Below are 11909 nucleotides of genomic sequence, written 5' to 3'. Positions count from 1 at the left end.
TGTGGAAGGCAAACACGTTGTAGGGATTTTCTCTGGGGGCAGTGCCGGAAAAGGATAAGATGAAATGGGCTTCGTGGAAGAGTACAATGACCCCGATAGATTTAGGAGGTTTGGGCTTCGGCTCACTCCAAATGGCGAATTTGGCTATGCTCTCTAAATGGTGGTGGCGGTTCAAGATTGATAGAGGGAGGTTGTGGAGAAAGGTTGTATGGGCACTACATAGTCATTCGAGATCGTGGAGTTTCATCCCAGTTAAGTTGTCTTTACCAGGGCCTTGGAAGCAAATCCGAAGAGATTTCGAGTCCTTGGGTATTGATCTGGCAGCATTATTCCGAGTTTGTCCGGGTAGACAAAAAGATGTCAGCTTCTGGAAAGAAAGATGGCTTTTCGAGGAGCCATTGTGCGAAAAATTCCCTCGTTTGTTTTTCCTTGAGAGTAATAAAAATGCCTTGATTTCTGATCTTGGTTTGGAGTTTGAATGGAGCAACTGGGTTCCAATAAAGGTTAATTTCTTGGTTTAGAGAATCGTTCAAGATAAAGTTCCTACTACCATGGCCCTTGCTAGAAGAAATATCTCGGTCCCAGATAATCGATGTAGATTGTGTGAAGATGAGGATGAGTCGGCGCTGCATCTTTTCGGTACGTGCAAAATCACGGATCAGCTGTGGGAGTTTGTATCACAGTGGTGCAGGATTCGCCCTATTTATGTGTAGGATCTCAAAGATGTGGCTAACATTCATAAGAGGAATAGTGGGTCGAGAAGATGGCAAAAGGCAGTCTATTTGGTCATACAAACAGCATCATGGGTTATATGGAAACACCGGAGTGACTAATAAGCTGATCAATGTGGCTCGGATCAAGGAGGAGATCAGAGTGTTCGGGTTTTTATGGATAAAGTATCGAGGAAAGGCTTCAAGTCTCACATGGGAGGATTGGTGTGGGTTCAATTTAGATTGTATGAGGATCTGAGAATTATTTTGGTTGATTATGTTGTTCAATTTGGTGTATGTAAGTTTTCTGGTGTAACTTCTGTTAACAGTGGGTTAACTAGAGGATATCATTGAGGTTGAATAAAATTTTGTTGGACTTTCTAAAAAAAGGACCAAAATTGACCAGTTTGCACTCTTTAAAAATGTGTAACCTCGTACCAAAAAACCAATATAATTTAAAGAAAATCCCAAAATTTCTCCCTATGTTTGATGTTTTTCAATCTCCATGAGCTGTTAACCTAAGTAGGTCAAACCTACATATAGTCTGTATTTTTTTCTATGCCTATGTTCCTCCTGCTCCTGCTACTGTTGCTGCTCTGGTAGCTCCATTCCAAAAAATATACTTGAAAATACAACTAGTGCAATCAAAACTGTAACTGTACACAAGATGTTGCATATTTACAGTTTGATGTCATCATCCACGGCCGCCCGCAACCTCTGCGGCACGCTGCCTCATCATCTCCATAACTGCCGCCCTCCGCCGACTATCAGCCTGCTGGTTCAGCCTTCTCAAATGTTCCCGGAGATCTCTGTATAAAATCATTCAATACAAATTGACTCCTAATTTCCCTTTTTTGTGAAGAAATATAAAAGTTTATTTAAAAAAGAAAAGGAAAAACCTGCAACGGGGGACAGTGCACGGGGTGTCTTTACAAGCGCGGGCATGAAGTTGAAGGAGATGCCACATTTTCTTGCAAAGAGCACAACCACCAGACGCACGCACTTTGCATTGCCTTCCATGTCTGAAGAGTCCCCTCACCTTTGTACAATTTGGATACTGGCACGGCGCCGATCTACACTGAGATGCATGTACCAGAAGATCAAGCATCTTTCGTAGCTGCAGCAACCAATTTTCATTTGTAAAACAATATTATTATATAAAACAAAATCTGACAGGAAAACTCACGAAACCAAACCGTACCTGTAAGACCCGTTGTTGTCGAGCTTCTTTGCTTTGTGCATCACGCTCAGCAACCGACTGGTGGTGAGTCAACTTGTGAGGATGATTAATTCCTCTGTCTTTGAGATAGCAAGCATTGCATATGTCATAATCGGGGCAGGTCTCACACCGCCATCCTTGGCCTGTTTCAATATCAAGACGACAAACAATGCAATTTATCACAAATGCAGGAGCCGTGGGGTTGTGAAGATGATACAATGCCATCATTGATGAATGTTTTGCACGTCTTAGTGTATCATATTGATAATGATTTCCTTGGCAAAGGCTCAGAAAAGCTTGTCTCGTATCGAAAAATTCACTCTCGAGAATTTCATCTTTATCTTTCGTTTCTATAGGCACATCATTGATTTCTTTCTGCACCATTCAAGATCGGATTATTGAACTAAAATCTAAGGGCTGTGTTCGAATGTATTTAGATTATGTGATCATAATCAGATATTCAGACAATAATCAGTTGTTTTGAGTTTAGATAGTTCTGATTATTTTAGAAACCGAGTAAAAATGACTAAGACAACCATTTTTTTCATAATACAACTTACAGGATAAAGTGGATGTTTCACCCTTTGGTTTACGGGATGTCTCTCCCTGTCTTCAAGATTTTGTTCAACTTCATAACAACTGCAATTACACACATCAACAACCAATCACACTACATATAAAGAAACATGTCAGCAGCAGCATTGATAGCTCAAATGATGGACTATTTATTTATTTATTTATTTATGAAGCAACAAACATTAGGTGTAAAGTAAGACATGATGGTGATTACCTGTTGCAAAGCTGAAAATTTTTGCAAGTGTTGCAGACCCAGCGTTTTCCAGAGACCATTAAGAGACAGCAATGAGTGCATGCATGCTGCAAGTGAACCATAATGAAATCTTCCTTCATTGAGGATATTGTTTCACCAAGCCTATGCATGAGTAGCACATCTTTAGAAGCATTGGAAGAAAGATCAGTTTGACCAGAAGCTTTGAGAGCTCTTTTTGTTACAGTCCGTTTCGTTGACCCTTTCCTATTATTATTATTATTATTATGTTTTCTTCCTTCCTCTTCTTGCTGAAGTTGATGGATTATATCCTCAGCAGCACCAGGCCAATAGTCACCATCAAAATATGGCAATCGAGCTGCAGTCACCTTAGCTTTACATTCACCAGATTGGACAAAAAAATGGTCATATAAATTAGTCAGCTCCACTACAATATTTTCCTTTGAGGCCTTTCTCAACATCAATAAATACCTGATAAAAGGAATCATGTCAGATAGATGGTTTCTAATAATACAGCATTGATGATATAATTAATGCACTCTTTACCATTCTCTCAGTTTATCTGACTTTGGTGTCTTTTGAATTTCGGGATGACAATACAGGATATAATCTTCACCCTTCAAGGGAGGGCATGCCCATATATAACAGCTTGTGAACCCACGTAACTTGCAATATTCTAGGTAACCAATCTGAAACAGGACCGTAAACCGAATATAAATTTGGATTTTATAAAATTAATATGAAATAACGGTTTTATAACTTGAGAAAAACAGGTCTGGTTCCTAAATGGACCAGACCGAACCGATGATTGGCAACTAAGAAACTCTGGAACCAAGAACCGAACAATATAGTCAGTAACTACTCGGTACAGGTTTGTTTTTGTGGTTTTAATGGCCAGCCTGATCTTTTAGCTTAGGTTGAACTGGAAGAGCTGAAGAATGTAGTAACTTGCCAGAATTTCATGATATACAAATGTACGCAGAGCTTCTCCTGTCACTGTTCTTATCTCGGGCCTAAAATACTTGACTGAATCCAAATACGAGAGATAAACACGACGGTGATTTGGCTGCTGACATTCTGCTCCAAATTCTTGAACATACATACCAAAAAGACATACTTCTACCCCTTCGATTTTCTGAAACAACAAAACAACCTAAACGAAACAGTAGGTTGGTCATGAATTTCAATTAAACAAACACATTGACACTTAAAACCATACTCCCTACATACTTTGGATTTATAAGCAAACTCCGACGGGTAATTTTCCTCTTGAAAGATCTCAAGGAATCGCTGCTTGACTTCCAACTTTTTGTCCACAGATGAGACTACTCTAACAACAAGCGATTCCGCTCCAGGAACCTGATAATAACAAAACTCATAATATTAACTTGAATCAAATTTAACCGAAGAATACGAATTTACGAAGGTTATATCACCTCATCATAGCTTTTCCCATAGAACCTTGCCCTATCTAATCTTTCCTGCCTCAGCCGCTTAAATAATCGGTTCTCTATATGATCACTCAGAATGGTTCGGGGTAAATCTTTTGCTCCAAGAAGAGCACTCTGTGGTAAGGGGACCCGCTCTCCGTTTTCAACCTCTTCCATGTAGCAATTAGGGCAAGTGTACTCCGCTTGTCCCCCGTCATTTCTACGACTGTTAAATAATGCACAGACTTGATGTTGCCACGCTTCACATTTGTCACATTGAACCCACTGTAGAAAGGTAAAAGTTAGATAGATACTTACAAAATTTACAACAGATGTAGCACTAGCACAATACCGGTTCTTCAGTCTCCTCGTCATTTTTCTTTTTCTCTAGTTTTGCCTTCAAAATATTAGTTCCATCAAAACTTATGGTGTCCCCACGAGACTCATTATAACAAGGAATACAGATAAAATGACGTGTATCACCGCTCCCCCATGTGTAAAACATTGCATTTCTCTTAATGCGAGCACCACAGGGTGAGCAATATATAGGTGGTGGTTCAAAATTAAGTTTTTCAACTGCGCATAACTGACAAGAGTTCTCATTCATTAAATTCTCCATTGCTTGATTCTTTTCTACCTTGGCTTTACTCTGCACAGCAAATAATGGATATTAGAAATTAGGGCATATTAATTAAGTAAAGGTTGTCTCATAGCGGAAATGTTTTACACAAAAGAAATATATAATAGCCTTTGGATGTCATGTTTAACAGGCCCAAAGGTAAAAGTGGATACAATAGCCTATGGATAATGATTCAGAAAGGATCCAGCACAAAATCAACAAATACCTGGCCGACCCACTGCCTGAGACCAGTTATATGTTCTCGAACCTGCTCTGGTGTGAACAATTCAATCATTGATACTCCCTTTATTTTTGGCTTCCCGGATTTGAACGTATCATCAACAAGTGCCACCTCTTTCTCTGTCTTTGAAACACCATCATCATTCACCTCAATCTTGTTAGAAAGTTCTTGCATACAACTTGAAGGAACTTCTAGCTTCACTCCAGTGGCCTCATATTTACAGGTGTCATGATCCTCAGATGTAGCAGTAATGGAACCTGGTGTGATGGAGTTTTGGTTTTCGGTATGAGCAGCTGGTGGCTGCTCAATCTTGGCGCGTTTCATGGAAAGATGAGAATCTTCTGAAGTATGATCACGGGATTCATCGCCCAACTGTGAGCTATTCTTAAGGTGGACTCCTGTCCTTTGAACGAAATCATTTACAGGAACACACACAGGACAGCTTTGGTCCTTGCAGTACTTGTGATGATTTAGTAATTTCTTTGACCTATGGCAGCGAGGATATTGACATTGAGTTACATCCATGCATGACATCATATGTTTCCAGAGTTTTTGAACAAGTATACAATGGGATTCAGGGCAACTTCCAGGTGGATAAACACATTTACGAGCATGTCGTAAGAACAAAAGCCATCTTTGTTGATTTCTGAACTGCAACTGACTGTCAGGTCTTTTGGTAGCTATTGATGCTTCTGTAGATAAATTATTCCTCTGAATTTTCATCTCATTTGATGAGTTACCTAAATGATGTGATGCTTCTTGCAATTTTGAAGAAGGCCATTTACCCTGAAGTACTGCCACGGGTTGACCAGTAATAGTATTTCGAGTGTCATCACCAAAGTGAGGCTGCTGCTCTGAAGTCTCTGGAATTGATAAAAACGTATCTTGAGAGCCATGTAATTGACTACCTCTGGATGACTGGACATGTTCATACACTTGTGGCTCAGATTTTATTAATGTCACCTGAGACTGCCTATATGGTAATTGTTGATTCTGTTGCCTTTGAGATCGAAGTTGATGTTGCTGAGACCGCAAGTCCATCTCTTCTGATTTCATGCTTGCAGGCCGACCAGAATTGTGCAAGTATGACTGCTTGACCAACGAGGGATAGCTTGTTCTTTGTAATGTTGATAAGTTTACTGAGTTTGTGTTCATCGGTGATGTACCAGAGGTTGTGGGGATGAATAAATTTCCTGATCCCTCACCTACAAATTTAACCATATGAACATAACGACTTTGTCAATTAACAGCTCAGTAACTAGACTGGTAAATAAATAGACATGGCCATTTCAACCAATTTTATTAGTGTTAGTGTGTTGTATCAGGTTATGCTTTTATCTTTAATATGTCACACGGGAAAGATCAAAAAGATATATTTAAAAAGGAAATTTGTCAAATGGATCAAAAGTTACTCGGTGTGTGTTGTTAGTGCGCAAACCTCCTAAATCATTGTATTCGCAAAACTAGATGATAACTGTTAAAGTATATTCTTGTAATCATATAAGAAAACTGGACAAAAAGTGTTTCGATTAAACCCAGTTTGACGGGCACTGAAAACTACCTATACATACACGTACCAAGTACCAACCCACCCGACAGATATGTGTGTGTTGAGAAGGCATACCCTGAGAGATATGTCCTTGTTGATCAAAATATTGTGGCACTGGTTTGGGAGAGTTTCCATAATGAGGATCTGTCAAAAATCCTTCAGAGTTTCCGAAACTATTACCCATCATCCCTAAATTACCATTTGATGACCCATAAGATTTTTGAGTCAAAGTAGACCTGATCCCCCCACCCATATGCTTCTGTTGCAATGGCTGAGATACCATTGTTGAGTCAACACTCGAAATCCCAGAGACATTATTAGATGACTCTAGTTTCACATATGATTGGTTACTTGTGCTGTTATTAAATCCAGGAGTAGGCATCATTCTTTGTCCACCTGTTGATGAAATTCCACCTAAAATTACACAAAAATCGGTTGTACAGCTTTCTTATACAAGTTCATAATATGAACAAGTAACTAGTAAGAGGATAAATACCATCAGTGTGCATGCTTCTGGAAGACCCAAGGGTATTCATAGAAACGCTTCCTTGGTTGACAACTGATGACATCATGCTATTACCATGATTAGCAGATGATGGAGCCATTAAATTACTTCCAGGAGTTGGAATCATTCGTCCCATTGCAACATTAGCACTATTTTGTTGCTGATATCGTTGATTCTGGGGAGGACGTTTGATCAGAGCATGTAAACGACTTTCCAATGTGTCTAAATTTAAATAGTCCTCCTAAATAAAAAAAAAAGAGTTTAATTGTTAAATGATAGAATATGGATGCAGCAAGTGAAACATTTCCTGAAAAAACAACCTTTGTTGCAGCAATTTTGAATAAGCCTTCTTCCAAGCGTCTAGCAATATCCATGACCTTTGGGGGCATCTCCCGAGTTTGTCGCAGCATGATGTAATTAAATCTAACAAACAAATATAAAGCATCAGTCATACTGTAACACTAATTCATGAAGCACTTTACTGGAAGATGCCCCACAAATATAATAAATAGAATGTTGGCTAATAGACTGCAAACAAGGTTCAACAAAAAGCTTAGTGAGCGTAGACTTAATATAGCTACATCAAATTACTACTATAGCAACAAACGCACATTTTAGGTAGGCATTTTACCCACATTCAACACCGCCATGTGATCACTAAATGCAGTCCCAAAAAGAAAATTTCAAACATCCATTATGATAGTAAACATGTTTGTAACACACAAATACATACAAAATTACATATATGCATACACAGCATCCTTGCCATACAAACATATGTGAAAAAGAACTTACATCTTATCTCGTATAAACTGCCGTGCAGACTCCATATTAAGTAAAGCATGGGGACCTTCAGAGTTCTGCATCATATTCTGTTGTTGTGGCATGGCAGACATTGAAGTCCCAGCCTGACTGGTAACCTGCCTCGGGTACTGTCCTGCCATTAGAGCTTGTAAATTCATTTTTATCCTGTCGACTTCTAGCAAAAATATGTTTCATAACAAAAATGCGACAAGTCCAGACTTCCAACTAATAATGCCTAATCATATACTACAGATGTATGAAGATCCAACTTCCCGTTTCCCTAGTAAAAATAAACAGAACAACAGCAACATAAGACCTTAAGCCAAACCATAATAACAAAGATTTCCTTTTCAGTCAAGACTTCATAAAAGTAACACAAGGCATCTCACAAGATGATACAAGCGCATGCACTAAAATACTTATTACTAAAATCTATTGTGTGTTGGAATATTCTCCAAAGTTATTTGTAAATAATCGAGCGCACGTTGCATATCTTTGGCTAGACCAGATAGATTTCTAAGGAAAACGCTACAAATAGAAAAACGCTAATTGCTAACTTCAGAATGTGTAACAAAAACACAATCAGTAATGCAATAATCAATCTAACATCAATAACAAAACTAAGCTCATTGTAAGGAAATCAACCAACTGTGATCAGTCAACATTCCGTATTCGCATTCCATTACACGACACACCAAACCCTACCAAACATCCACATCTCATTAACCAACTACAAACCATAATTCACCAACAAAACGTAAAAAACGAACACATTATAACCGCAACTTCAATCATCCAAAAACCTAAACTCAACACCGCCAAACTCAACAATTCGGAAGCTAGAAACAAGCTACACTAATATATTCAACACGAATCAAAGCATCGTTCGTTGAAACAACCAATTCCGATCATACGAAACCGCAATTGCATCGTTAGAGATCAATTCGATTGAATTTTAGCATCAATTAACCGAAACCTAATGACAGATTGCAGTAATTGTACCTTGAATTAGTCAGATTTGTGCTCGATGTTCATAAGCAAGAAGAGATGTATTTCAAGTTTTCAACCCCAACGCGACTTATGAAGTGTAGAGAAATGGGGTTGAAACTTTGTACGGCATGGTAATAATATTAATATCATTATATTATAGTGATAAAAAAATGGCATTTTGATTTTGATTTTGTATTTACAGCCTGGTAATTAAATGTGTATTAACTTCACAAAATATGATTATAAGTTTTTTTTTAATGGTATTAAGTTTTTTTCTACCAATGGAGGATATGCAAAGATTTTGTGGTGGAAAGATGATGTGAATGTATTGATTACTTTTCACTCTTAAGGGTGATAAAGTGGTTTTACATGATTTAGGTGTTGTTTGTGTTTTTTAGATGTAAAATGTTTGTAGTCTACGGATCATATCTATGGCACAAGAGGTGGACCAAACATCTGTAGTCTGCAAGAAAAAGACTGTTTGTTTTTTAACTTCCGCAATCAAACAAACAAAAACTCTAATCAAACAATTTATCAAGATGAACCATTTATATTCCATAACAAACACAAAAAATTAACATAATCATAAGCAAAATCAGAATATCAACATTGATAATTAACTTATAACTAACATTAAACAAAAAAATAAACAATTAACTTATGAACTAACATTAAACAACAAAAAACGGAATTTAAACACCAAAATTAACATAATCAAAAGCAACAATTACAATCAGTATTTAACAACCAATTTTTTCTAGTGGTATTGTACTTTTGTCTACTTTCCAGTTGATCTATGTATATTCTTCTTCGTTTTTTTTTTTAATTCTATTTCTCTTATAATTGCTCAGCTTCTGGTTGACTTTATTTTCAATATTAGTAGTCGTTCATAGAAAAGGTTAAATAAAAAAAATCAGTGATCATATTTTGTGATTCCCATTTTTCCCATAAAAGAATTCAGTGTTCCCTTTGATCTTATTTTAACATGTGTAAAGCCAGAAAGAAAAAGAAAAACATCATAGAAAAAGAAAGGGGAAGGGAATTGTCGTAATGGCACTCGGCAAAGCCCGGAACAACCGTGGACTCTTGGCTAAAGGAGGAGGATGTTAGGATCGGAGGCTCTCATGATTGTGTTTGTTTGCATAAATTGATCATTCAGAGAATATTAAACAGTGAAAAGTGCAGCGAAAATGAATACAAACTTTGTAAACACAATCCAAAGAAGAGAATAGTATGATAAACAATTGCTTCTCATTAAGTTAAATGATTGAATTACAAAGCAAATGATTACAAGCATGCTTACTATACTAAGCTCCCCCTCAGCCTGATACTCCAAGGTTGGTTGCACAAGATGAAAGGATTGGACTGGAGAAGAAGAATCTACTCAGTCAATCAAATGGAACAGTACAGGGTACTGCTCCATTTATAGGCAGTCCAAACCACTGAAGCATCTCAGCTGACGTCACCATGATAGTGACACCTAACAACCTAACAACCTATATACACTGTTCTAAACAAACTACTGATATGCAACATCTGATTATCAGTACAATAAGAGATAACAACTGCTTCACGTTCCACTGTTGTAGCCTGAGCACAGATGTTGAACTTCAGTGCTTTCTTCAAAGGTGATCAGTCTTTGAGTGGGCAGTGCTTGTGTCTTCAGCAGTACTTAGGAAACAGCTGTAGATAGAGCAACAATGTTTATCTTCAGCAGTCTTTAGTGTATCATCAGTGTTTGGTCCATCAGTTGTTCTAGAGAGCAGTACTTAAGATCCATCAGATGTTAGATTACCACTGTCAAGGGAAAAGCAAAGTGTAAACTGCTGCTTATTGTTAGTCCACTAATGTGATCCGGTTTTGGCTTTACATTATCTGTTCCTCTGGTAGGGTTCAATCCCAACAATCTCCCCCTGGAACAGATAATGCCAAAACCCTTCATTATTCAGGACCTTTATTTCTCACCAAAAGTTCCTTAGCTTGTCTTTTAAATTCAGCTTCAAATTCTTTGGAACTTAGATCATCTTCATCCCTACACAGTGTAAGTTCAAGGAGATCCTGCAAATCTTCAACACTAAGGCCTAGTGCTTCTTTCCTTGATATGTACTTCACTTCACCATTGGTTCTGACCAGAGTCAATACGTAGGTCTTTTGATCAGATATCCACTTTAGTATTTTTAAACCAAATGGGTTTCTTGGGAGAGATTTGTTCTTTGATGAGTTAGGAGATAATGGCCTTGTGAACACTTGCAGACTTTCAGACATTCTTTTGAAGGCTTCTTCAATGACTTTGTTTGCTGCAGCTATGTCTTCTGCAGTTTCTTTCTCAATTTGCTCTTGCCTTTCAATTTCTGACATGTCTGTTGCAGTGTTTGGTGATGCAGGTTTGTTTAATACCTTCTTAACAAGGTTTTGAAGCTTTGTTGAGCTGTCTTCTTTTAGACCCATTTTCATGATGGTTCTTTGACCTCTTCTTCAGTCAGCTGTTTACCTTCTTCTTGGTTTGACACAAAAATAGGTTTGTCTGCTGATTTGAACAATGTTCTGAGGTTTTCAATCTGCTGTTCAAGCTTCATCATTTGTTCACGTTTCTTTGAAGCACTTGAAACAGTTATCTTTCTTTTCTTTAGCCTTTCATAGGCTTCATCAGTCTGCTGCCTGGACCATTTTGATATGGCTTCAGCAGTATCCATTTTTGCATCCACCAGCTCCTTTTTCTTTCCTTTGTACTCAGCAGTGAGGTCAGCAATGAGCTTTTTGTATTTGCTCCAGTTTGGAGCATTTTTCTTCTTTGTAGGATCATTCTTGATTCTGTCAATCCTATCAGCCTCATGCTTTAGAGCGACTATTGGCCATCCTTCAAACTGTTTTTCTTCAGCAGGATAGAATTTTTCTTTCATGATGTAGGCTAGATATTGTTTTCTTAACTTTTTGCGTTGTTCAGCCTTTTCTTTGTTCAGTTCTTGTGCAAATTCTTCTATCTGCTTTACTTTTGTGAGGAAGAAATCCAGTCTTTTAGCAATGCTTTCTTCGCTTAGACCTTCACTTTCACTCT

At 37.8% G+C, this 11909-nt stretch overlaps 1 protein-coding gene across 4 annotated transcripts; it reads right to left on the bottom strand.

Annotated features, from left to right (window-relative positions):
* Positions 1-1131: 1131 nt before the first annotated feature.
* Positions 1132-8985, bottom strand: LOC110871933 (histone acetyltransferase HAC1). Of its 4 annotated transcripts, none has more exons than XM_022120691.2 (16): positions 8867-8985; positions 7856-7997; positions 7381-7483; positions 7052-7301; positions 6631-6969; positions 4992-6211; positions 4499-4795; positions 4153-4431; positions 3947-4075; positions 3669-3869; positions 3263-3405; positions 2720-3187; positions 2490-2568; positions 1912-2304; positions 1610-1827; positions 1132-1519 (listed from the first exon to the last, which is right to left on the bottom strand). In XM_022120691.2, exons 2-16 carry the CDS (start codon positions 7954-7956, stop codon positions 1405-1407), a joined length of 4335 nt encoding a protein of 1444 aa, XP_021976383.1. In that variant the 5' UTR covers positions 7957-7997; positions 8867-8985; the 3' UTR covers positions 1132-1404. The 4 variants fall into 4 exon arrangements, with proteins under 4 accessions (XP_021976383.1, XP_021976384.1, XP_021976381.1 ...); XM_022120692.2 differs by having other exon boundaries at positions 7856-7992; XM_022120689.2 differs by having other exon boundaries at positions 7856-8144; positions 8867-8980.
* Between the last annotated feature and the right edge of the window lie 2924 nt (positions 8986-11909).

The sequence above is a fragment of the Helianthus annuus genome, chromosome 8 (assembly GCF_002127325.2).
Source record: "Helianthus annuus cultivar XRQ/B chromosome 8, HanXRQr2.0-SUNRISE, whole genome shotgun sequence".
NCBI classification, from domain to species: domain Eukaryota; kingdom Viridiplantae; phylum Streptophyta; class Magnoliopsida; order Asterales; family Asteraceae; genus Helianthus; species Helianthus annuus.
The sequence above is the reverse complement of the archived record's forward strand: the minus strand, read 5'-3'. Positions and strand labels throughout refer to the sequence as shown.

Excerpts from the sequence above, each read along its gene's own strand:
- LOC110871933 (XM_022120689.2), bottom strand. The coding sequence starts at position 8,022 with ATGAATTTACAAGCTCTAATGGCAGGACAGTACCCGAGGCAGGTTACC. Across the intron at positions 7,302-7,380 it reads TCAAAATTGCTGCAACAAAG|GAGGACTATTTAAATTTAGA; the intron begins GTTGTTTTTTCA and ends TTTTTTATTTAG. Across the intron at positions 4,076-4,152 it reads ATGGGAAAAGCTATGATGAG|GTTCCTGGAGCGGAATCGCT; the intron begins GTGATATAACCT and ends TGTTATTATCAG.